Raw genomic sequence first — 27,573 nt, forward strand, 5'->3', positions numbered from 1 at the left:
ACTGCTTCTGTCCATACATAATTATTCTTGAATATCACATTCAATTTTATTAAGAACATATTAAGATTTAATTTCACCAGAAATTACACACACAACACCCTTTATAATAGCTTGTACTGGCTTCTCTCCCTTTACCCATTGATTATATTGTTTTTAAAAGTAATTGGCATATACCATCTAATTTATGTTACAAAGAAGACTTCTTCCTTGTATTTGATCATGTCCTGCTTCAGGTTTGACATCTAACACTTGGAACATAGAAAACACCAAGTTAATGTTGAATGTATGAATAAATGTACCTTCAGGTCATTACATTCTTTATTTTGAACACACTCCCCCCAAAAATCTCTGAGGCTTCATATCTGAAATCAGTTTCAGCATTTCAGCATCTAATGCAAGGCACACTCAGTAAATAAAGCACTCCAGATAGTGTACATCCCAAAATGCTTTTCACCCTGATGGCCATGAATAGGTTTGCATTCAGTGACATTTCTATCACTTGAAACACTATGGACTATATGAAAATGCTGTTAAATTAGAAGACTCTTCATTGTCTCATTTTACGTCACTAAGATCCAGAACGGATTCCAGCACTGGGGACACAGCTATGTATGGAATATTTATAGTCCTTGTCTTTCTCAGATCCCACAGGAAGCTTCAAAGGGAATACAGTTGATGACAGAAACAAGACTAACTCAGAACTCCTAATACTGTGCAGAGTTGTAAGGTTTTCTTAGTTGTTGCTGTTGTTTCTGTTTTGTTACCTCATCTTAGTAGGACTTCAGAGCCATGGTTCATATCAGTGTTTGCAGCACCAGCAAGATTAATAGAATAAAGAAAAATGCTGTTTGGAGAAGAGGGTAAATCTTAGCCTGTGATATTAGAAGAAATAGTACATATCTTATTGTTCTGAACCCTTTCCCACAGGAATGAATTGTTTTCAGACTAAATGGTTAGATTTGGCCATACTTGGCCAAGGACCTGGAAGCCAGAGACAGGAGATAAAATACTAACAGTTGTGGTACATTTTTACAGCTATGTCGCTGCAATTAAGATTCTAGAATTGACTTGCTAACAGATGGTTTGAGAGAACTTAGAATAATTAGCATTTCTGTAGTATTTGACAGTATCCGTAATACTTTAATGGATAATTCATGTAAACTGTTTAGCACAGAGTCTGACACATACCAAGCCCCCTGAAGATCTAACTGTTATTACCATCATCTTCCTTAACATTACCCTTTAATGTTTCCATTTCACATAGAAGGAACCGAGGCTCAGGAAGGTCAAGTGACGTACTCAGGGGAACAGAGGTAGGACTTACTTCTAGGTCCTCTAAGTCAAAATAGACTCTCTGACTTGTACTACACTCCATCTTTATTTTAGACAGTGGCCAAATTATGATTGGCCTTGATTGTTAACCTTGGGGTAGCCCTTTAGGTACTGTAGAACTACGTTTATGGAGAGTTATTGGGGATGGGGAGGAGTCCATAAATGCGATGTTTTAAGATAATTATTGTAGAAATGGAGTAGTGTTAAATGAGTGAGAAATTGGAAGTGAGACCAGTCAAGAGACTGTTGGAATAGCTCAGTTGTGAGTTATTTTGGAAATAAAAGATTTGTAGTGGATATGAAAGAAAGGGATAGCCAGGGATTTAGTTCAGAGGTTCTGCCGCCTGCTTCGCAAGCGCAAGGTCCCGAGTTTGATCCCTGGTACCAAAAAAAAAAAAAAGAGAGAGAAAGAAAGGGCCAGATTTTCTCACATTCAGTAATTCCTTCATTTTCTGTTTCCTGTACTCACTCCTCCGTTAGACCAGTGGTTACATCCCTCATACCCTATACCTGATAACAATGAAAGACTGTTGGAGACTTATACCACCTAATGTCCCTTGCCCTACTGTAATTTCTCACAGCTGTTTCTACCTATGTTTCTCTATGTTTCTTTCTTTCTTTTTTTTTAGTATTGGGGCACTGAGCTACATCCCCACCCTTTTTATTTTTGATTTTGAGGTAGTCTCACTGTGACCCTAAATTCTAAATTGCACAGGCTGGGCTGTAACTTGCGATCCACTTGAATGCTAGAATTATAGGTGTGCACCACCATTCCTGGCTGAAACTTCTTTTACTTTAGTGTTGGCCTGAACCATGTCAAAATATCTGTAATTTATCATTCTTTTATTGGCTACTGTTGGGGGCCATATACTTTGCCAAAAATAATGAGCTCTAGCTGCTTTCTACAGTGTGCATTTGCTTTCTTTGGCTTTTTCCATATGTCTCCTGTTACTTCTAGTTCAAATCTAAAGACCCTTCTAATAGATAACACCAGTCAATCCCACACCAATTGACCCAGCTAGTTAAAACACATCATGTCTAATTGATGTGCTGCTCTTCCTCTCCTGAGTTATATATTGCTGGGAAAAAGAAATGCTAATTCTGTTGGTGTCATAACCTTAGTTTTGTAGAAAGCTGGATTGTAGGAATATAGTGTTTTGGCTTTCTGAAAAAAAGCTTTATTTGGTGCTAGTAATACCTAGTAATTTAGAAATCAGGCATATTTTAATATTTTCTTATAACACTAAAAATTTTCTCAGATGAATGCTCTTCAATTCATAGTTTTAAAAGTTCCTGTAAGCCTTAGCTATTCATAGTTTTGAAGCATCTTTAAATCTTCTGCATTCACAGGTAACTTTTAGAAAGTACTTATAATTGAACTATAATTGTATAGAAGATACATGTGAATTTTCATTCATGAATATTTTTGCCAAGGATTCTGAAATAAGTGCTGAGAAGGAAGATAAGTACTGTAATTTAACCCAAATATAAATTTAAGTAACAGTTCAAGTAGTTTGCATATTCCTGAGCAATGAACTCAATTTAATCTTTTCAAGGACAATAGTTAGACCTGCTTTTTAATGCACAGGTTTTGGATATCAGCTCTCACTAAAGATAAAATGCACATTTTATGTCTGAACACCTTTGTCCTTTGGTAGATGAAAGTTGTATTTTTTTCTTGTATATGCCCAAGCTTCAGTTTTCCCTGCTGTTTAAGTTAGGTCAAAAGAAGCATGCTTTGTTGACAGGTTTTTAAATGAATATTTTTGATTCTGTGACTAAAAGTACATGAAAATTTAGCTACACATGTAAGTATCAAATAGAGATCTGTAACTGCTGTCCTCTACCTTATTTTGGATATCTTAGATATTATGCTTTTTAAAAAGCTAGAGAATCAACTGTTTTATTAGATAGTTTTTGCATTTGGCCTCTAAATGACAAGGTTTTAGGCTTTGAGTTGTGAATGCCTCCTTACAAATAACGTATTTCTGGCTTGGAAAATTTCCATTTCTAATCACAAAAGACCATATTAAATGTAGTCATCATTATATTTTCTCTTTAACATGGATTTTTGAAGACTGTGGTATCTTGATACACCTGAAAAGAATTGTGGATGCAGTTTATAGATCTAGTACTGAAGAAAATGTTCAGAAATGATTATCATTTTTATTTCCAGTAGCATGCTGTTCTTCAATGTTAGTATTCCATATACTTTTAGTCTCTGGCCAATTTTGAATATAAATTAAGCAGCATAGGACTTGGACAGGAATGTAAAATTTATTGGTAGGATTCAGCTGATTAATAAATTGATCAACCTAATCATGCCTCTTAACACAACTTAAATACCTTAAAACACATATATGTACCCTGTTTGTCTTGAAGGTTGTTCTACTCTTCCTGTTTTAATAAAGAAATTCTTTCTTTTAATAACTTACTGATTCTTCTATTTCATTTTCTTTTTTGCCAAGGTATAATTTGTATGCAGTAGAGTGCCCAGATCCTAGATTTACAGCTAGATTCATAACGCTATGTCACCAAATTCCAGATGCAGAGGTAGAACAGACAAGCCACAGAACAGGCTCCTTCATGTTCCATTCCAGTACCTTTCATGTACACAGCCCAACAGTGAACTTGTGGCTTCTGTCATTCAGCATCTGCTGAGAGATTTCATCTATTCTACCCCCGTCCCGGTACTGGGGATCAAACTCAGGACTTTGTGCTTGCCAGGCAGGCATGGTCCCACTGAGCTAAATCCCTGGCCCCAAGATTTCATCTATGTTGTGATGTATAGTGGCAGTTAATTCCCTTTGAGGGAGATGCAGGGTGCCCCTTCTGTGAGCATACTGTGATTTTATTATCTAGTCTGTTGGTGGACATTTGAGCAGTTTCTAGGTGGGGGCTACTATGAATAAGTACGTATCTTTTGGTGGATGTATGTATGCTTTCTCTTGCTATATACGTAGGAGTAGAACTATTGCTGGTAGTTCATGCTGCCACATGATTTTCCAAAGTAATTATAACTTTCCCTCCACTAAGAATTCCAACTGCTCCACATCCTGAATTTGATACTGTCAGGTTTTAATTTTAGCTAATCTAATAAAATTCTGGGTATCTCATTGTTATTTTAGGTTTTGTTTCCTTCATGTATAATCACGTTGAGCACCTTTTCATGTGCTTAATGGCCATTTGGGTGTCTTTTGAGAAAGAGGTATTGAGATATTTTGTTTTAAAAATTGGATTGAGTGTTACTTTTATGATTTGGATGGCATGTTATTTTTATGTTTTGTAGAAATTCCTTCTACATTCCGGACACAAGTCTTATCATATATCTGTATTGAAAACACTGTTCCCAGTCTTTGGCTTACCTTTTCATTTTCTTAGTAGTTTCTTTTAATGAACATAAGTTCTTAATTTTTTAGTAAATTCTGTGGCTTAATAATCTGTGGTGTGTGTGTGTCCTGTTTAGCACATCTTTCTCTACAAGTTATGAAAATAACTCATCCATATTTTCTTTTTAGAAAATTTTTAGCCTAACTTCAGTTTTGTGATATACCTTTAGATAACTTGTATGGGTGTGTAAGATAAGGATCAAGGGAACATTTTTACTGTGGCTACACAGTTGACCTAGCACCATTTATGCAAAAGACCCTTGCACCAATAAATTGTGCATACATACACCTTTGTCATAAACAGGCAGTTGTGTGTGTGTGTGAGTCTGTGTCTGGGCTCTGTGTTCTCTTTTTTGTGTTTTCTCTCTTCTTGTGCTTAAACTATACTGTTATAAATTATTATGGCTTTATAATAAGGCTTGATATCTGGTGCCTGATCATCCAGCTTTGTTCTTCAGATTTGCTTCAGCTCTTCTGGGTATTTTTGCTTTTCTGTAGAACCCTTTGCATTTCCAAGAATCAGTCTGTCAGTTTTCTTGAAAACTAACAAAAACCTGTTGGAATTTTGATTGGAATTGCCTAGAATCAGTAATTCAATTTGTGGAGAATTGATGCAGATAATATTATTGGATCTTCAAAGCAGCAAATATATCCTTCTGTCTTTAGGTGTTTTTGAATTTATTTAATCTTGTTTGGTTATTTTCATGTATATGTTTACATCTTTATATTTTTTTCTACTATTTTATGTTTGGTCATACTGTAAATGGTTTGTTTTAAATGGATGTTTTCTAATTTTAATGCATTTGAATTCTGCATATAAATTGAATTGGTTATCTACAGCTTTACTTTTTAAAGATTTATAGGCTGGAAATACAGCTTAGCAGCAGAGTATGCCTAGCATGCATAAGGCCCTGGGTCAATCTCCAGCACCACACACATGCAGAAGTAAAAGTTTATAAACATGTTTATAATTTTTGTGTTGCTACTCCTTTTTCTTTTTAAAATTTTTGTGCCTTTCTTCACTAGCTGGACATAACTGGCCTTAAAATTTCCCCTTTTTTGAACTTAATCTTTTTATTACCTCTATTGTAAACCATAAATTACATAATGACTTTATCATACCTTTTTATTAAGGTTTTATAATTGTAGATTCATGTACAATTGTAAGAATTAATAGAACCATTTGCCCCATTTTGCCCAGTGATAACATCTTGCAAAACAAGAGTACAACATCACAGAATATCCACAGTGATATAGAACACATCGTCATCACAGCAGCCCTCATGTTGCCCTTTTATAGCCTTTCCTAGTCCCATCCCCAACTTTGCTCCTGTATCCATCCTCAGCCCCTGTCAAATGTTCTGTAATTTTGCCGTTTCAGAAATGTTACGTGTTTGAAATCATACAAGATACAACCTTTTGGGACTGACTCCTTTTACTCCCTGGAGAGTCATCCATAATGTTATGTATAGCAATAGATTATTCCTTTTTATCACTGAGTAGCATTCCAGCGATGGATTTACCACAATTTGTTTATTCACTTATTAAGGGTATCTTGGTTGTTTCTGATTTGAGGCTGTCGTGCAATTTCTCATTTGTATGATAATTACAGGTTGGATTTTAAACCTGTCAAACTGTTTTCTAAAGTGGCTGTTCTGTTTTATATTCCATCAGCAATGTATGAGTGATCCAGATTATTTGCATCCTTAAACCAGTTTTTTGATGCTGTTACTATTTTATTGTAGACGTTCTGATGATGGGTAGTAACAGCTTATTGTAGTTTTAATGTACAGTTCCTTAATGGCTAATGATGTGATGTTGAACATCTTTTCATGTACACGTTTGCCATCTATTTTTTCTTGCATGAAATTGTAGCAGACATCCCTGCCCAGGACTAGCAGGTTATAAGTGTCATCTGCTTCTTAATTCAGCTATATTGTTTTATATCAGCAGTCAGACCAAAGCTCTGCAATGCTCACATGGGCATGTCAGATGTCGGATTGGGAGAGTATAGCTTCTCCCCTAATGGCTGTGACAGAGACCTAAGACTTGGTCTGTGAAGTGGCAGGGCTCTGCTGAGTTACGTGCAGCCGAGGTCAGCGTGACCCCAATTAAAATCCTTTCCCCTGAATTAGGGCTTCTCACTGACCCAATGGGTTGCTTGCTAATTGCACCCAGTCCCAATATCTGTTTCTTCATTCCAAGTAAGATAAACAGTGCTTACTCCCAAACAGACCTACTTGGTGCTATCATGCCAGATGTTTGGCAGTATATCACTAGATACCTTCAAAGCACAACCTTTCTGTAATTAATAAGTACTGGATGCCTTGGGAGTCTTTGTCTTTGCTGCCCAGAGCAGCACTGATCAGCCCAAGACCCAGCTTTCTCTCTAAGTCTCGTTTCTTTCTTTATTCTTATTAGCTTTGTGTAGTATTGCCTCACAGGAGACCAGGACTCACTGCAGGGGTCTCTGGTGATGTCCCCTTTTCCGTTCCCTATATGAAATGTCTGTTCATGGCTTTAGCCCATTTTCTAATTGCATTGTTTTCTTTCACTATTGAATTTGGGGAGTTCTTTATATATTAGAGATGTGGTTTAAAAATAGTTTCTCCTAGTATAGGCCTTTTCATCCTCTTTACAGTCTTTCATAGAGCCCAAGTTTTAATTCTGATTAAAAATCAAAAAAAATTTTTATTTTAAAAACATGAGGGTTCATGTTTTTATTGTCAAGTGTAAGAATTCTGTCTTGCAAAAAAAAAAAAAGATTTCTGTCTTGCCTTAGATCGTGAAGATTTCCTCCTACATCATTTTGCATTGTATGTTTAAGTCATGAACTATGTTGTTAATTTTTGTATATGTGAGGTTTAGTTTAAACATGACTAATTGTCCCAGCCTCTTGTTGAAAGGTTATTCTTCCTCTGTTGAATTATTTTTGCAACTTGGTTAAGTATGAGTTGGGCATATTTGCATGGATCTGTTTCTGGATTCCTCTATTCTGTTTCATTGATCTATGTCTATCCTTCAACCAATCTACACATTCTTGATTATTGAGCTATATATTAAGTGTTGAAGTTCTGTGTACTGATTTCCTCCACTTTAGTCTTCCTTTGCAAATTGACTTTCATGTAAATATAAGAAAAATCTTCCTTTGACAAAATTTTTATTGGAATTGTGCTAACCTGTGTATTAGTTTAAAGGAGAATTGACTTTAATGTACTGAGTCTGCCAATCCATGGACATAGTTATCTCTTTATTTATTTAAATCTTTGGTTTTTTTAATCAGCATTGTATACTTTTTGATAGACAAGATCAGTACATGACTTCTTAGATTTATAGCTATAGAAATGAATATAAAGTGAATATAAATGAATATACCTATATAAAGTGAATCAGTTATTAATGGTATGGTGTTTTTAATTTCACAGTGTATGTTTACATTACTGATTTGTGTATGCCAAAAACATGACTGATTTTTGTATATTTACAAATCTGAACTAACTTACTAGGTTTAGGAAAATTTTTATTTTCTTCTTTTGCAGATTCTTTGGAATTTGCTTAGCAGATAATTATGCTACCTGCAGTTATAGAGTTTTATATCTTTCTCTCTGATCTGTATGCCTTTTATTTCCTTTTCTTAAATTTCTGCTTAATTTGCATTGGCTAGAAGATGCTGTACCATGGAGAATTAAGAGAAGGTATCCTGGGCTGGGGATTTAGCTCAGTGGTTCCGCCGCCTGCCCTGCAAGCAGATGGACCCGAGTTCGATCCCCGGTACCAAAAAAAAACAAAAGGAGGTATCCTTGCCTTGTTCTGGTCTTAAGGCGAAAATACTCAATCTTTCAACACTAAGTAGATAGCAGTATAAGGCTTTATAGATGTTTTTTAGCAAATTGGTGAAGTTCCGCATTGGTTCCTATTTTCCTGCGAGTTTTTATTTTGAAGAGGTATTGAGTTTTAATGCACGTTTTTTTCTGTGTAGATTGGTAAAATCATGATTTTCCTCACGTGTCTGTTAGTATGGTAGACTACATTTTGTAAACTTTATTTTTAAGTTGGATGGCCTGAGGAGACCATAAAGTTGGAAAAACCCATAGGAAGATATGATAGTTACTTTTTTTCCTCAGGAGGGCCTTAGAAGGTAGGGACAGTGTTGAAGTTTTTATTTATACTGTCTCTATTAAAAATGATTTGCATCTCTCGAATCACCAGTTATGTTGAACATTTTTTCATATGTTTATTTGCTATTTCTATTTCTACTTCTTTGAGAAATGTCTGTTCATTTCAGATGCCCATTTTTGGACCGGATCTTTAAATTTTGGAGGTCTGATTTTTTTTTAAAGTTCTTTATTCTAGATAGTAGACCTTTGAGGAACAGCTGGTAAAAAACTTTTCCCACATTGTGGGTTGTCTCTTCACACTGAATGACTACTATCATGAAATCAACCAATAACAAATGCTGGCAGGGCTGTGGGGAGAAGGTAACCCTTCTGTGCTGTTGGTAGGAGTGTAAACTGGTGTGACCACTGTGGAAATCAGTGTGGAGATACCTCAAAGAACTAGGACTAGATGTCCCGTTTGACCGAGCTATTCCCCTGCTGGGTATCTTCTCAAAAGAATTAAAAGAATCATACCACAGAGATATATGTGCACTCATGTTTACAGCAGCACAGTTTTTAATAGCTAAAACTTGGAAACAGCCCAGTTGTCCATCAACTGAAAACTGGATAAAGAAAATGGTTGTGTTTTTTTTTTAATAAAATGGAGTACTACTCAGCCATAAAGAACGAGAAATTAGAGACATTTATAGCTAAATGGATGCACATTGAGGCCATACTCTTAAGTGAAATAAATAGGACACACATGTGTAAATACAGAATAGTTTCTCTAGTGTGAGAAACTGAAAGTGTAAATAAGGATCTCAATGTATAACAGATAATGTGAAATAGGAAGAAAAGGTGTGAAGGGTAAGGGGAAGTGGGAAGGGTAGGAGAAAAGAAAGAAGGAAATGCAATTAATATGAGAAAATGAAAAAATGGAGACAAAGTCTTTGTAAATATAGAGGGGTGGAGGGGTTGAAGGGAGGGCAGGAGAATGGGGAAAAATAAGAATCAAACGAGATTATGGGCCAGGGATTTAGCTCAGTGCCACCACACCTGCCTCACAAGGGCAAGGACCTGAGTTCGATCCCCAGTACCAAAAAAAAAAAAAAAAAGGTACAAATCTCCAATAATGAATGTCATTATATTGTATACCTAAAATGTACCAATAAAATTAATTTAAAATAAGATTAGAAGCTCTTGTTGATCAGTTTATTTTTAGGACTTTTAAGGACTTGATTAAAATAATAATTCTGAAAGAGCTTTTAAAAGATAATTTTATAGTGTTGAACAATTAATACTTACTTTTAAAAAATAAAGGAAATGACCAAATGTTTGCTAAAGTTGAAGGATAAAATTCTCTATTAGTAGAAATTTAAGAATATGTGAAAAGATCTTCAACAAGACAACATTTAAATGTCAAATGATTTTTATCTTGCATAGGAAAATGTTTTTACCTGAAAACAACATCTTTAAAGACATCCAGATACTCAACAAAATATAGGTGGAAATCCAGAAATAATAGTAAGGCAAGCATGAAGTGAGTTACCCTGACTAGCATATATGAAATATTACTTTTATAGATTATAATAAAGGAAGTAGCCACTTTGATAAAACAACAATTATTTTATAAATTTTAAACTAAAACGATTAGTGTTTATTAACATCATGATATACTAAACTTTTATAAGAAATAGTAATTTGGATAACAGATATTTTTAAACATGATCACTGTACAAATACATTAGAAAGAACAAGTAATAGGGGCTAGGGATTTAGCTCAGTGGTTCTAGCGCCTGCCTTGCAAGCACAAGGTCACGAGTTTGATCCCCGGTACCAAAAAAAAAAAAGAAGAACAAGTAATAGGAGGCATATAGTAGTCCCCCTTGAGGCCTAACATTTTTAGTCATGAGATAAAGCTATATTTGGAAAATTGGAAATTACTTAGAAGCCATTTTTTATTCCTTTTTGTGAAAACCGCTACCTACTTTGTCTCCTTCAATAAATCCATCATCACATCTTTGTACTGCCTTCAAAATGTACAGTCTGCACCCCAAAACACTGTTTTGGTCAAGCATGGACCATTAATTGACAGAATACACTACATAGCATAAGTGTGTAGTAGGCTATACTATGTATTTAAGTTATGTACACACTATGATGTTTACAAAATGATGAAATCTCCCAGTGACATTTCTGTGAACATAGTCCCATCATTAAGGGACATATGACTGTATTTCATCTTTTTTTTCAATTAATTTTATTGATACATTTTAGATACAATGATCATATTCATCATAGGGAATTTATAGCTGTACATGATCTATCTTGATTCCTCTTTTTCCTCCAATCCCCTCCCCTCCCTTCAACCCCTCTTCCCCTCCTTATTAACAAAAGCTTTGTTTCCAGTTTTTTCCTTCTTCCTCTTCATGCCGTAACTGTGCTTGTTTCCTTTGTTTCTTGACTGTCCCTACCACTTTCCTATTGACTGTCAGTGCATCAGGTTTTTCTCCTTTGTAAAGTGTTCCATCCCTAGTTTTTTCTCCATGGCTAACTGAACTCTCAAACTTCAAGCCTCTGCTTAGGTCTCTTTTGGAAGCCTTTTTTGCTCAACCTATGTAATATTGGCCTACCCACATTACTATATGTTTATCGTGGTTAAAATTGTTTTCTAGGTAACGACTACCACAGTGTTTTTATTGTATTGTGTGTTTACTGTGTTTCCTCTCACTTGAATGTAAACTCTAAGGACCTTGTTTGTCTTGTATCCCCAGTGCCTCACAGACTGGCTTGTAGATACTCAGAGAAGTTAGTTAATGAAAACCTATGAAGACCAGATTCTTAGTAATACAAAATGTAAATAAGAGTTCAGAAGAATGAACCAATTATATAAGAGTACAGGAAGATTTTAAAGAGATACAATACAACCTACATCCTGAGTGGAAGTTGGAATTTGATTGGTAGGGGGACTACAGTAGCTAGAAAATTACCGTGAATAAGGCACAGAATCTGATACAGAAGACCCTTTATAGAAAGCTGTGGGAGGTAAAGTTGGATTAGCTGTGAGGAGCAAGTCTGGCTGGAGAAGCTGAACAGAGGGGTTTAGATGTGACAGGGTCAACAGTGAATGGTGTTATCAGCCCTAGATGAGGGAAGTATGGATGGTAGAAATAATTGCTTAAGGGATTGATTCATTTCTTCTAAGTTTTTATTTCAGGGACACATTCATTTTAATGTCTTTACAGTCTTTAGTGATTTCACTCTTTCATTTTAATATTGGTAATTTGTGGTATTTTTTTTCTTGGTTAGTTTGACGAGTTTATCAATTTTATTGGTCTTCTCAGAACTAGTATTTTAATTTCATTGATTTTTATATTTTCTGCTTTTGATTTCTTTGCTTTTTGCTCTTTATGACTTCTTCCTTCTGCTTAGTTTGGATTTCTTTTGATCTTTTTCTAGTTTCTTAAGGTAGAAGCACAGATCATTAATTTGAGATCTTTTCAAATATAAATGTTTAATGCTATAAATTTCCCTCCATGAGTTGTTTTAGCTGCATCCTACAAATTTTGATATGTTGTGTTTTAATTCAATTAAATGTTTTATAATTTTCCTTGCAGTGTCTTTGAGCTGTGGATTATTTAGAAATACTGCTATATGGTTCAGTTTCCATGTGTTTGGAAATTTTCCAGATATATTTCTATTATTCATTTCTAGTTCAATTCTATTATGGCTTTAGAATATTTTATATCCTTTCAGTTCTTTTATATTTGTTACAGTGTTTTTATTATAGCCCGAAACATGGTCCTTCTTAGTGAGCGTTCCAGGTGTACTTGAGAAGAATGTGGTGTTGTGGGGTGAAGGTTCTATAAATGTTAGTTAGGTAAAGTTGACAGAGAGTGTTGTTTAGGTGTCCTATAACCTTGATTTTCTGTCTACTGGTTCTGTGGCTTACTGAGAAATATGTTTGACATCTTCAAATATAATTAGAGGTTTAGATTTATCTAGCTATTTTTTCATTTCTGTCCATTTGTGTATACTGTGTTTAGTAGATTAATTGTTAAGTACATGTGCTTTTGGGACTGTTGTGTCTTCTTGTTGAGTTGGCTCTTTATCATATAATGTCCCTTTTATCCTCTGCTAATATTCCTCATAAGAAGTCTTACCTTGTCAGATATTACCGTGGATAGGCCACTGTAGCTTTCTTTTGGTTTGTGTTTACATTTTTGTAATCTAACATATTGATTTATATATTTAAAGTGAATTTTTTGTAGATGCTTATGTATTTGGGTTTTCCTTTTAACCTGATAGGAAAATCTCTTTTTAACCCATATGTTTAGTTCCCTGTATGTAATGTTAAAAGGCTTCAGTTAGGTCTACCTTTTATTGTTTTCTGTTTTACCCCTTTTGCTTTTTTTCTATTCTTCACTTTTTGCTGCCCACCCCTTTTTTATGATTTGAATGTTAGTATTTCATTTTAATTTATCGGCTTTGTATTATTTTCAGTGGTGGTTTTAGGTATTAGTAGTCTTATCACAGTCTCCCTAGAATTTATATTTTAGCACCTAAAGTGTAAAGAGCTTACAAACATGTGGATCTCTTTGCCAGAGTTCTCTTTTTTTTTCTTTTTTGGTACCAGGGATCTAACTTGGGACCTTGAGTTTGCGGGGCTGGCGGCGGAACCACTGAGCTAAATCCCCACCCCCAGAGTTTCATGTGTGTTGTATCTGTCTGCATCAAAACTCCCAAAATGGACTGTTACAATTTTTGCTTTGAACATTTATAAGTATTTTAAAGAAATGAAGAGGCGAAAAATAATATCATACTTACCCAGATACTTACCATTTGTGTTGTTCTTTCCTTATTCCTGAAATTCTAGTTTCCCTCTGATACCACTTTAGGTGAAAAAACTTTCTTGAACATTTCTTTTGCAACAAGTTTGCTAGTGACAAATTCTCCTAGCTTTCTTTTATCTGAGAATGTTCTTACTTTACCTTCAGTTCTGAAGGATAATTCTATGTTGATGGGGTTTTAATTTATTCCTTTAGTATTTTGGTATTTAGTATTTTAGTATTTATTCTTTTAGTATTTTAAAGCTCTTCTTCCACGTCTTCTGACATCTGTGGTTTCTGATGAGAAATCGTTGGTCATTTTGTTTATTTTCCTGTATGTGCAATACATTCATTGTCTTTGACTGCTTCCAACCTTTTGTCTTCATCTTTGGTTTTAAGTTGATTATGCTATGCTTTGACATGGTTTGCTTTTGCTAAACTTCTAAAATTTGTAAAATTGTCATTTTCACCATGTATGAGAAGTCAACCATTATTTCTTTCATCTTTTCTGAACCAGTCCATTTTCTCTTCTCAAGTCCAGTGGCATGCATGTTGAACTTTCTTATATTGTTTTTGTATTCCTGAAGTTCTACTCAGGAATGTATTTTTTCAATCTTTGTATTTTCAGATTGGATAATTTATACTCATCTATCTTTATGTTCACTGGCTCTTCTATCATCACTGTTCTTTGCATCCAATGAATGCTTTATTTCAAAGATTATAATTTTCACTTTTAAAATTTCCATTTAGCTCCTTTTTTCTGAGAACATCTTACTTTTCTGTTCATTTCAAGAGTGTTTACCTTTATCTCATGGAACAGAAGTATTCCAGTTGAGTACTTCTAATCTAAAATGCCAGAACCAGAAGTATTTGGGATTTCAGAGTTCTTTGGATTTGAGGATATTTGAATACACTTTACTGGTTAAGCATTCCTAATCTGAAAATCTGAAATCCAAAATACTCCAGTGTTGTTCAGAAGTTTCAGAGTAGGGGTGCTCAAACTATAATGGCTTCTTTAAGATCTGATAATTTCAGCATCTGTGTCATATCACATCTATTGATTACCTTTACCCTTGAGAATTAGTCATGTTTTCTTGGTTCTTTATCTTGTAATTTTAGATTGCATTAGATGTATATTGCTCAGACTCAGTCCTTTTACAACTTCCTGGAGAATTTTATTTGTTTGATTTTTGGTTCTTTCTTGCTTTTTCTTTCAGTCGATAACCAGCCCACTTGAGCTCAAAATGCAAACTCCAGCTCTCCTTCAGGAGCTGGTTCCCGTATCAGTTCAGTTTTTAAAACCTTCACTATGTTGTTTTGTACACACACTACTCAGGGCTAGTCTGAAACCCAAGCAAGGGTTTAACTTGTGGTTCAGATCTCAAATCCTTTATTATACTCCTTTGGGTCTTTCCCACTCATATGAAGATCATATTAGGTTATTCTCATTCATACATAGAATTAAGAAACCCTTTTCTCCAGTCCTGTCCTCTCTTAGATCCCACTCACACTCCTCAGACCACAGGCCCATTTCCTCAGTCCTCTGGTCAGAAGTACAGAATTTTAGCTTTCTGCACAACTACACAGTCCTCACTTGGGATCTTCTCCCAGACAAAATGAGTAGAAAAAAAGAAAAAGGAAAACTGGCAAAGTCCCCCATTTGTTTAGATCTGTTTTCCCAGTTCGGTTAGTCAGAAAAACATATTTCTTTGATACTAGCTTTCTGTATTTTGTTCTGACTTTTTATTCTTAACCATCAGGGAATAAAAGACTTCTGTTGGCTCATACCATCTTGATCACACCAGCAATCCTCAAGAGGCTTTTTATACAGCATTTAAAATGCATGTGAGTTGGATTTCCATCATCAGTTGGTCCATCAGAATCAAACTATTAAGAATCTAATCTGATAAAATATTAACTCATGATTTCTATGAAACCAGATTATTTTTATTTACACTGGCATAGTATGCCTGATAATTTTGATTATCTTGGTACCACTCCTCTATTTACACAGTTTTTACATTTATAAATTTCTCTCAGTTCATCTTGAGTATGCATTCTGAAACCAAGAGAAACTCAAAGCAAAGGACTGTGGTTTCTATATTCAAGCTAAATTATGAAAACAGCCATGTTAAAATGAAATATTTAATCACTCCAGAACTTGTCAGTTCAAAAGAAGAGAATAGCCTTATTTAGTTTACTTAGCTCATGTTTTCCATCCCTACAAGAAGTACTGATGTTTCATGTTAGCAAAGTGTGGAAGGACTCCTCAAGTTCTAGCCGAAAACAGTCCTCTTCTTCAGAGCTCCAGTGACATTTGATTGGAGATGGAGTTGTTGTTGTTTTGTGGTTCTAGGCATTGAACCCTGGGCATGCTAGGCAAGGAGTTTACCACTGAGCTGTATTTCCAGTCCCTAGGACATTTTTTGGAAAATTAAAAATATTAATTTGAAGGTAGGCAACAAGCATTCTTAAAACTTGTAGTGTAAATCTCTGGGTGTCCACTGAAACTGAATATCCACTGAAACTGTATGCATATACACAGACACACACAATTTTATGTATCATTTGAGACACAGATCACACTTCATCAGATTGCTGTTTCTCACTAATAGGAAAAAAGTAATTAAATTATAGTATTCAGTTATTGTGTGGATTCCATAAAATAAAATACTATTTCACCATTAGAATAAAATGTTATTTATTGGAATGGAATGTTTCATAATACTAAGTAAAAATTGAGACTACTAAATATAATTGGTATAATAATCTCCTTTAATAAAATTTTTTATTTGTTCATGTAGATATGTATAGGAAGATAGTCTGGAAGGATATACACCAAAACAATTACAAGGATTATTCTCATAGAGGTGAAATTAAAGGTGTTTTCCATTTTTCTCTTCTCTTTTTTAACTATTGCTAGGATTTTTTTTTTTTTTATCATGATGCCTTGTTTTATCTGAGCAGGAGAGGGAGTAAGAAACCTGTTTTCATTTGGGTGAAAAGAAAAGATGCTAACAGGCAAAAGAACTAGTACCTGTGAGAAGGGGCGAGGGTGTTACAGATCACAGCCCCTCATACAAGGCTGCCCTCTTTAACTGAGTTTTAATACTAGCATTTAACAGAACTGATGGAAAGGACAGAGCAGGTTGCCTTTAGCTATGAGTTCACATCATGAAAGATGTTCAGATATAATCTGAAAAGCCATTTGGCAAGGTTGCTATGGAAGTGATTGAACCATCAGGTGTTCTGACATTTTGCCTTGAGATTTTCTTAGTAGATGAGATTTTAACACTGGGTGGAAAGTTGAGCCAGGGGACTTAGAAAAATCTTCTGATTCTTGTTTCTGAATTCAAAAAGAATTGTATTTCAACCTGCTTATGACCAAGAATATAACAGCATGATAAAATTCCCATGAAGTATGGCCTCCTTTTAATAAGCTATAATACAACACCTCAAAAGTAGATGTTAAAGGGAATAACAGAAGTGATATCTGACTATAATTCATCATTGGTGAACAAACGAGGAGGAATTGATTCTGAACTGCCACAATTTAAAACTATAAATAATACACAGAAAATATTCTTTAAGGTCACAAGGTTGTAGAGGAGGCCAGTGATTCCTAAACTCTCTGAAGCTCAGAATCAGACTTCAGATTCAGATTCAGTAGTGTTGGAGTAGGGCCAGAGAATCAGTATTTTCTTTAATCCTCAAGTTATTTTGATGACCAGCCATGTTTACACACCACCAGAATAAAATACACACACTTCCATACACGCACATCAGTACAGTTATGAGAAAGGAGAAAACAAAGTCATCGATGAATACATCAAATGTTTTTGAGCTACTGATATTTACAAAGCTGCTCACTGAGAAGCCCATCAACATTCTACAGCTAAGTGATGTTTCATTCACAACCCATGATGCACAGCTGCTTAAAAGAGCTAGACTTCTTTATTCATACATATGTAATCATGCTCGTGAATACAATAAACAGTATGGAAATTCATGTCAATAAAACAAGTGTTTGTCCGCAGACTATAAACATAATGCTGTGAGCTGCATCAGCTACTCTGGCTGTGGCCATGCAGTTAAATGATACACTGTGGTTGGTGAGATGCTTGCTGATGTGTAAGATGACACATGATGAGGTTAACAGTCATACTTAAATTGAGTCCTTTGGGAACTTTGGATTTTCATCTTCCTTCCCAAATGAAATGTGTGGAGAAGAGGAGAAACAAAGACAACACATAAAACCATGAGAATAGAACATGAAATGAAAGTAGCTCCCATCACCTGCTAACGAGCCACCTCGTCTTCCCAAATAGTAGAGTGGGCCCTGCCATCAATTCACTTTGTTTCCAGAGGCCACTTTTGACACCCCACTGCCTCAGTTGTATTTAGCTTCAAATGAACAAATTTCTTAGCAACACGGAATGCTACAGGAGATGTGCTGAGTTCCACAGATGGATTCCACAGGTCTTGTGAGTGTCCTTGAACCACCAGTCACACTCCCACTGGCTCTCATTCCACACTGTCCAGCCTGTCTCCCATTTGCTGTGCTTTTCCTGGTACCTCGACAAACTTTCCCAGTGAGGCCTGTGATCATCTTACTCAATATGGTACCTGTGCCCCCATACTGGTCTCTCTGACCTACATTTTTTTTCTTTTGCCTTCTGGTAAACCTTTTTTTGGGGGGCGGGCAGTGCTGGGCATGGAACCCAGGGCCTTGTGCATGCTTGACAGGCACTCTACCACTGAGCTACATCCCCAGACTAAACCTATAATTTACTTATATGTTTATCATTGGTATCTGTGTGCTCTACTAAACTGTAATCATTGTGAGTGCAAAGATCTTTGTTTCGTCCTTTATGATTGGTCAGTGAGGAAGTAGTATCTAGCGAACAGTAGGATCCAAGCAAATATGGATGTTTAAGTATATGCTTCAATTGAAGTTCTCAGAGTAGCCTTCAGTATTCACATAGTTAGAAACATCCCAAATATTAGTGTTTGAACAAGACTGCTATAAAATAGAGCTGCTTAGGTCCTGAGTGCATCTTTGAGTCCTGTTAGTGAATACAGCATGTAGCAAAAGCCACTCTGCTGGTAGAATTGACAGTCTGCTGCTTGGTTCTTGGTTCCACACGATCTCATGAGGTTTCCTCATCCCTTTTGGCTTCGCTGCTGCCATGCGCTTCCATATTGCTTTTGAAGATCAGTTTGATGGATGTTGTTCTCAGAGGGCCGATCCCAACCCGGTAAAAGATGGATGTGACTCACCATGTCTATTGTGATTTCTAACTTCAGAGTTTAAGGGCATTTTGGAAACTAGTCTACTTCATTTTAGACACCAAGAAACAGTGGCACTGTTCATGTGAGGCATGTTAGAGATGGAGCTCATCTTAAGTCACTGAACTAGCTAGAGACAGTTCTGAGACGGTTTTGCATCTTGCCCTTATCTTCCTCACCTGTCTTTCTTAAGGAGGAGCCAAGTTCCTCTCAGTCATACTCTACTTACAGGACCCTGTCCTGTCATCCCAACCCAGAACCGTTGGAGATGCTCTCTCCAGCAAGTACCAGTGTTTCCTTTCTTAATTCCTCAGTGTTACGAGAAAGCTTTCCTGCTTTTCTTCTTCCTCACTACCATGATGCTCGGCATGGGCCAGAGAAGGGATTGCCAGTGTCAAGTTGCTTTGGTGCTGCTTTTGACTTGCCTGCTTTGCTTGTTTCCACCCCTGTAGCTCAGTTTTCTGACTTGGTTTGTGCTTCCTCAGGGGCACCTTCCCTTCCCTGACTAATGTCTGGTTCCTAACACTTTGTTTCTCAAGCTGTGCTTTCACATCAGTGGGCTGGAGGAAGGGAAAGAAATACCACTTTGCATTTATCTAGTACTTGTTTTTTCATAATTATCTGACTTGACCTTTGGTGCAACTTTGTGTGTTAAATTGGAACAGACATTCTCATTTCTTTTGTACTGACAAAGAAATGAAATACAGAGATGCAGAGGAAATGATTTGCAGTCTTTCATCAACAAGATTGGAAGCAAAGCCTCTGAATCCTACTTTGAAATATTTTCTACTGTCCCAAACTTTAATGTTAACAGAAAGACAAAATTTATTACCATCTAGTAGTTTGAAATGTACATTTTTTTCTAAAAGATCTTATCTAGTTTTTTAAATCTTCTGTGATATTAATCTGTATTTCTTTAGCGTCTTGATTTTAGAAAAGATTTCTGACAACTCAAAGATGGACAGGTTCTCTGATACTGAATTTTCATCTACATTATTAAATGTTATTACCAGTTATTAAATGCTATTACACATAGGCCTGTGTTTACAATGTTCTGGTTGCCCTTTGGAGAATCAGACTGTTGGGTAAAATTTATTCAAACTCTTGATTTAAACAGTATATCATAGAACCATTAACAATTTCATATGTTTGCAAGTTCAGAAAAATCCACATATTCAAGTATAAACCATGATAAAATATTATATTTAAACTCAAATATATTTCTTAAAATATCTCATAGCTAATAAAAGTGATATAACTTTCCTTTTTATTAAGTATTACTAACAAGGATCAAAATTAATTTTTAACCTAACTTCAAGTGATAAATTTGACTTGTTTATAAGTTACTTTAGTGACAAGCAAAGCATTTTAAAGCATACTGATGTATCTCTTTTCATAAGGGAGAGGCAATTCAGTTGCATCTTTACAAGAGAGGCAGTAGAAACTCACCTCATCCTGACATGGCTGGCAGTGGCTGCTCTCTGCCAGGCTTCTCCGTACACAAATCAAGAGAGCCGATAGTGGTGTCCTCTGGTACAGCTTCATTTTCACTGGGTTTGTTCTCCCACAGGACAGCCCTGGGCACACCTAACTGTTTATATGTAAGAGTGCAAAAAAAGTGAAAAGTCCTTGTGTCCTAGGGATCATAAGTTACAGTTGGAAATTCATACAACATCCTTTGATACAAATACAGTTGTCTAAATCCATTTCCTGCAAAATGATAATATCCAAACTGTAGATTTACCCTTGATGTTGTTATTCCCACTCATTTTAAATTGCATTTCAAATTGCTAAATGGCACACTGCCTAGAGTATGCCCTCTCGTTGAGGCCATTCTTAATTGGGTCTAGTGCCCTACTACCACCAAAAGTGAAACTCTTGGCAATATGATTGGCTTTACAGGTTAGGGTGGGTAGAGAGAATCATCTTGGCAGGATGATGGAATTGTGCAGGTATTGTAGCAAATGATTACTACTTACTGCTCAGCTTCCTGCGTAATAAAAAGTCTGGGAATCCTGCCTCAGTCAAGTCTTGACTATATGGTGTTTCCTCTTCTGACTAGCTGTGTCCTGTTGGACTTGTTATCATTTGTGTGCAGTTTTGCTGTTCACTTCCTCTGTAAATCAGAGATACAGTCTACTTATAGGAACACACACATGATTTGTACTAAAATTACAAAGAGGACAAAAACTTTTGAAATGATTTTTAAGTAAAAGTAAATAACTATATTTCTATGGTCAAGCATAGTAAGTAAATATGCAAGCAAGCACCAGGTATTTTCACACCATGAAATTTGTTATTTCCTGTGTTACAGGGAACAACCATTCTATGAAGAGAGAATCACCCTTCAGTAGCAAAATGATTTATGTCTTTTTCTTTGTTCTTTTCTTATCACACTCATAGCTTTATCAATTTAGCATTTTCCAAACATGGTTAACAAAACCCCTAGTCCATTTAAGAAAGAAAAGACAGGTAACATTAAATAAACCCAATGATGGAAATGTTTAATCAATTTCAGAATGAAAAGTACCGTAATTATTTCTTTCAACTGGCTAATCTAACAGTTTTATAAAGGAATTAGGATGTAGTTGTACTTGATGGTTTCCATCCTGATTTCTAGGAGGTATTTTTTCTTATTTAGGAACTATTTTAACAACACTGGTTTGGATGTTTGTAAAATGTTGACAATTACATTTACTCAGTAGAGCAAGTTATACATGATCAGCTGTGAAATTTTTTGAAAGCTTCTCTTAGAACAAGAAAATTTAATCTAAGAGGAGTTAGTCTGAGATTTCCTAGTATATCTGGAAAGGTAAATTTATTTTAATATGTTCATGTTAATGGCTGTAATTTGCATGTCTGGCTGCCAGTGGCTCTGAACCCCTGGTGGTACCTGTATGACTGTCTCATGGGGCAGCATGGGACAGTCCCATTTAGTGGTACAAGCCACCCAATGGGATAGTCATGAATATCCCACCAGTGGTTCAAGCCGGTAAGACCATGTTAATTGCATGTTAATGTAATTATATGTTGGAGTATATAATTAAAAATATTTTTAAAAATGACATTTGTGATCCATTCTGAGAGTAGTTTTGAAACAACCTTAGGTAGGTATCAATTCAAGTGGTGCAAATAATTTTTCATGGAACTAAAGAGACATACGTAGTGGAATATAGTGAAAAAGAGAAAATACGTTTTACCTATTTAACTTTGAACTAAGTGCTACAATATATGTGTTTTGTTTTGTCTTTCATAGGTATGAGAAAGTGCCAGTCATCTTGGTTGGGAACAAAGTGGACCTGGAGAGTGAGAGAGAAGTATCCTCCAATGAAGGCCGAGCCCTTGCCGAAGAGTGGGGCTGTCCCTTTATGGAGACTTCTGCTAAGAGTAAAACAATGGTGGACGAACTCTTTGCAGAAATTGTGAGGCAGATGAACTATGCTGCTCAGCCTGACAAAGATGATCCGTGCTGTTCTGCCTGTAACATACAATAGCATCCAAATCTGGCCGTCCTGTACAGGACTTGCCCGGTATCACAGGCGAGAGACTTCGCCTACCACATTGCAGAGTTGGCAGGATGTGTATTGTGCAACTACAGTGCACTGCAGCCCTTATTCAGAAATGAGCAGTGATTGTCAGCTGATGTCTTTGAGTACATGTGGGTTCAGTAACTACAGTTTTCACCATTGTCCTCAGCCTCCTTTATGCATCTGCAACTTGAAGGCATAGCCCATCGATCTACAGGGTGATCTCATTTGAAAGCGATGATGGCATTGTCGCTGAGTTGACAGAAGCAACTATTGTATAAATTCAACTGAATCAGGAGGGAGAAACCAGAATTCCTCTGACCACTCACAGTTAAATATTTTGTCTTCTTTACAAAAAACATAACTAAAGGAGAATATTTTCCTACAAGAGTACTGAATTTCAGGAATTGGGAGAGAGCTCCTAAGCAGTGTATTCCGTCAAGTAACATAACAGCTGGCCTGCCAACAGCATTGCAGGGAGAGTCTGCACAGCTGACACGTGTCTGTTTTTCAAAATTGATGCTTAATTGTAGATGTTATCCTAATTTGTGACCTAGTACTAACTCACACATCAATCCTGATAGAGCAAAAGTCAGAACAAAGTTGTGTGAAAATACAGTCTGGCTTTGGAATTTGTTAAGTCACCTGCTTTGCCACAGAAAATGGAGGCTCTCACAAGGGTTTGACCAGAATTAAAATCCCAAACCCACCCTCTGTTAACCAAGCAGGGATGGTCTTTATTTCCTGAACAAGAAGGAAGCAACTGAGATGGAGAGATTGCCTAGCCTTACTAATAAGAAGCATTCTAGTAGCTTAACTAGTACCATCATGTAAGGAAAATGAAGCCATGTTGCAGCCACATGTTCCCGTTTGCAGAAACCTCACAGGACAGTACAAATATCTGGCATTTTTATGTTCGTTAAAGCAGCAAATTCCTTCTCGCCTTTAAGGGCTATGGTGTGATGTGACCCTTGGCTAACCTGCTTTGGAAATCCAGTTTGCTGTAGCAGAGCTTTACTGCAGGCATTTAAACAATTGAATAACCATGTGAAATAATTTGGGCTTAAAAGTAGAACATAAATTATAGTGTGGAAGGTGAGGGACAAAAAGCCTTTTATCTTTAATTTTCCTGGAGAATTATATAAAGGTTTTCTTATAACAATTCTGCCCTGATTACTGAAGTGGCAAATAAAGCTGGAGTGAATATTTTGTTTTGAAAAGGTGCTCAAGCTCTGACATTTTTGGTTTTGATAGCCGTGAAGTATTTATCATTTGCATGAGTAATGGCACAGGAAAAACCTATTCAAAAGTTTTACAATCAAATGTGGAAAGGTTTTCACCTCACTTCAGAGTTAGAAATCCTGAAGCGTTGATCTTGAGCCCACTCTCTGGAGAGAAATTTGGCCTTCAGAACTGCAATATCACTGAGCTTATGATATACTTAGCGCCCAAATTTTCTTGGTTCCACAGTCTTGTGCAAGTAACCTCTGGTCTTACATGTGTAACTGAGAGAAGAGTGTGTGTCTGTGTGTGCATGTGTGTTTATCGTTCCTAAGAATTTGGCACAAGTCAGAGATAATTGCCTATACTGAGAATCTATACTGCAGAATATAGTGTATCAAAAACATTTTTTTCTTTGAAATTATTTAAGGATCTTTTCTACATCCTGGAAGTCATCGGTAACCCCCAAGTGTTTAGTAACTGGCATCAGGCTTTAAAGGTAGAAAAAAGGGTTGATAGTATTTTTCATAGATGAGAAAACTGAAGCAAAAATGTGAATAAAACTAGACAATGTTTGTTAGAGAATCTTTGAATTGTGAATATTTACATTCTTCAGTATAAATTTTTTTATAATCTTCGATTACAAAGCACCTTGTTTATAGGACAAAAAAGTTTTAACCAATTTTCTTCAGGCAAATTTCACCATGTAAAAGTTGATTTGACCCAAACAGAATAATCAAAGATTCAAGAAGTATGATTTATCTACTGAAACAGAAATATTTGTTAGTAAATTGGTTGAGTTTTGAAGCTTTTAACTTCTAATAATGATTCTGTGTTTTAGAATTCCTTAATACCAATTTGTGACAACTAATGTTGTGTATTAGAAACAGCCCTACAGACTCCACAGTTTTAGATCATGGATTGCTATGCAGACATGAAAAATAGGTGAAATAATGTGAAAGGTCTGGCAAAATGAGGTGGAAAAGATTATCAAATTTGGAGTTTTGACTAGAAATGTTTGTCAGACAGTAAGGTGGGCTTTTACTGTGAAGATGTTGCTAAGAACTGATTGGCCGCCTGATGAGTGTTTGCACGCAGCCCTATGTGTGTAGTGACAAGACATCAAAACTTCCCAGAAACGGAGGCCTCCTGCCTCTGCCGTCGTTGGCACAAATCCAAATCGCCGAGAATCCAAATCAGCGAGAATGAATATGCTTGCCGAGATGGGAATAAAAAGCTCAAGAGCAGGACGGTTACACTTGTTGGCACATGAAATCATAGTGGCTACAGAGGAAAGTTGGTGACCTGGGTCACTGCTTACATTATGCCCTGATCAGACTAGCATCTAGATAAGTGAAAGTTTTTCTAACATGCCTTAAAAATATTATGGTTTGATCCAAAGACCCACTATTTCTTTAGCTGTTGTGGTCAGGTTTTTCTTTTCTTTTGTTTTTTACTTTTATATAAAGGCAGCATTTTTTCTTAAAATTTTTTTTCTCTTACTGTTGCGACTTTTGGGTTCCTTTAAGCTGTGATAGTGATGGTAACTGATGCCTTTCATTTTATTCAACTTACACAAAACAAGCCAGCATCTGATCAGAAGTATTATATAAAATCTTTCCTTAAACTGTTGAAAGGTGCTTTGATGATTTTTGTCCTTTGGTTTGTAGAATTAGGACTGAACCTTTGACTCTGCTACAGTTGCCATCATTTTTCTGTGGTAAAACTACTGATACTTGCTTTTCTATATAAAGAAATGTTGCCTAAGGATGTCTGGCATTTGCTTTCAAGGGTGGATTTTCCCCATATGAATGTTGTCAGTGTCTGTGTGAACTGAGCGTTTTGTTTCTCTCTGTTGGGTTTTGTTTTTTAGTTTTTTTGTTCCTGTCAGTAGTCCTGTGTTAGCACTGGTTAAGCTTTAATTGTCTCTTTAGCTAATCAAATGTTAAAGACTATGGGGGTCTTTTTGTTTCTTTTTCTTCTTCTTTTTTTTTTTTTAACTGTCATCGTGCATCTATTAAATCTTGATCAGGGTTTCAAGAATGACTGCAGTAGGTTTTGAAAACAGACTTATCACTATTGATTTGGGGTTTCCCAGAGATTATAGTTCACAGTTAGTTGTTGAGCTCTAATACAACTGACCATTTAAAATTGAACAACCATTTTTTGTTTTATAACTGTCAGTTGTTAAACCTTGACATTTCAATTAAAACATGAATTGTAGTTATAACTCAATGCAAATTCAACAGTTGTATTTGGAGTTAAATTATTTTAACAAATAAATTTATTTAATGAAACTCTGGATTTTGTTTGTTTTATGTACTCCTGTGAGTAAAATTTATCAATATAAAATCATCACATGATGAACTTAGTACTCTTCAAACAGAAATATTTAAGCCAACTTAAATTAATAATTCATCAAATAAAAGATATTAGTAGATCATTTCCACACCTTTTAAAAAGTGAAAGTAAGCTGAGCATGGTGATGAAACCCTGTAATCACTCAGGAGGCCGAGGCAGAAGGATCTGGAATTCAGGTCCACCTTGGGCTCCATAGTAAGTTCAAGAGCAGTCTGGAGTACATAGTAAGACCCCGTTTCAGAAAAAGAAATAAAATGAGAAAAAATTTTAAATCAGCCATTATAAATACAAACTTACCTTTATAAATGATATTTTATATTTTTATGATAGCTAATTAATTTGAAGCCCAATGCTAAGATTAACAGAATTGTTCTTGATAATTAGCATTAAGTAGCAGTTGCTCTATCATTTTGCCAGCATCACTAAAATATTTCAGTGTCCTTCCAGTGATGGCTGGAGGCTGTCTTTCTGTCTTCAGCTCATGTGGATCTGAAGGGGCCAGATGCTGAAAGTTGCTGCTATGTGGGGCTGTAGGGCCTGCTTGTTCTATATGGGCCCTGTGAATGTTGACAGATGCTGTTAATTGTATACAGCTCAGCTGCTCTGATAAGGCGCCCTTTCATTCCTGAAGCCAGTTTCAACTGTGCCTTTTGGTTATGTTGCCTTCAAACTCTGTTGAAACCCGCTGGCAACATTCCACCAGTTCAGAAGCTTCATTGTTTTAGAATATAAAATAATTTGAATGAATATAACAGAGGCACTGTAGGCTGAATCTCAAATTCTTAAAGGAAAATATGCCTCTATTTTAGTAATTAACCTGCTGATTTGCTTCTTAATCTTGTTTGAAGTGTACTGTATAGTATACAATATCCAGACCAATCAAAGAATAAAATTTTAAACCTATTCTGATTTGAACTTAGAATTTTAGGCTGAAAAACAATATTTTGAAATTCTCTCAAGTTACACATTTATTTTTTGTTAGAGGTCCATGAATGAAATATCAAAAGAATACTATGTCGCCCAATCTACAGCCTTTGAGCCCCATGAAGAAGAAAGATTGCCATAGACTCCCTAGAAAAAGCTGTTGACCTTTTGCTTCTTAGTTTAAGATAGCTGTGTTCCCATGTAAATAATAATATAGTGGCTTTGCATTTGTTACATAGATAATTTAAGCTGGTTTTACATTTGCCAGTATCATCTAAATGGTTTTCTTGCATCCAACAAACACATGAAATATTAAGAGATTTGCTGCTCTTTTAGGCATGGTGAGGTATGATTTCTTTCTATATTACAACAAGTAATCTTCATGTTGCCTTCTATGAATTCCTCCAAAATGTATTGGCAGGACAAAAGGTGGAGGACAGGCTGCGTGAGAGACAGAACTAAATGAAGAGACCTGTCTTACAAGCATGAATTGGGAAAGGAAATTGAAGGAGTAAGGTTGGTTTGGTTGGGGAATTTTTAATGATCAATGCATTTCAAAGACCCATAGATACCGACATCATTATATTATACATTTATAACTTAT

The 27,573-nt window shown here is 35.8% G+C and overlaps 1 protein-coding gene across 1 annotated transcript in view; it reads left to right on the plus strand.

Annotated features, from left to right (window-relative positions):
* Rap2a (RAP2A, member of RAS oncogene family) overlaps positions 1 to 25,981 on the plus strand; it is a 42,898-nt gene extending 16,917 nt beyond the window's left edge. Inside the window, exon 2 of the mRNA XM_004870851.4 lies at positions 22,193 to 25,981. Within this exon, the coding sequence (XP_004870908.1) occupies positions 22,193 to 22,430 (238 nt within the window). The 3' untranslated portion in view covers positions 22,431 to 25,981. The remainder of the gene's footprint in view (positions 1 to 22,192) is intronic.
* Positions 25,982 to 27,573: the final 1,592 nt, after the last annotated feature.

Source organism: Heterocephalus glaber, unplaced genomic scaffold (assembly GCF_053883595.1).
Source record: "Heterocephalus glaber isolate CG9 unplaced genomic scaffold, H.glaber_assembly_v1.0 deba00001577, whole genome shotgun sequence".
Lineage (NCBI taxonomy): Eukaryota > Metazoa > Chordata > Mammalia > Rodentia > Bathyergidae > Heterocephalus > Heterocephalus glaber.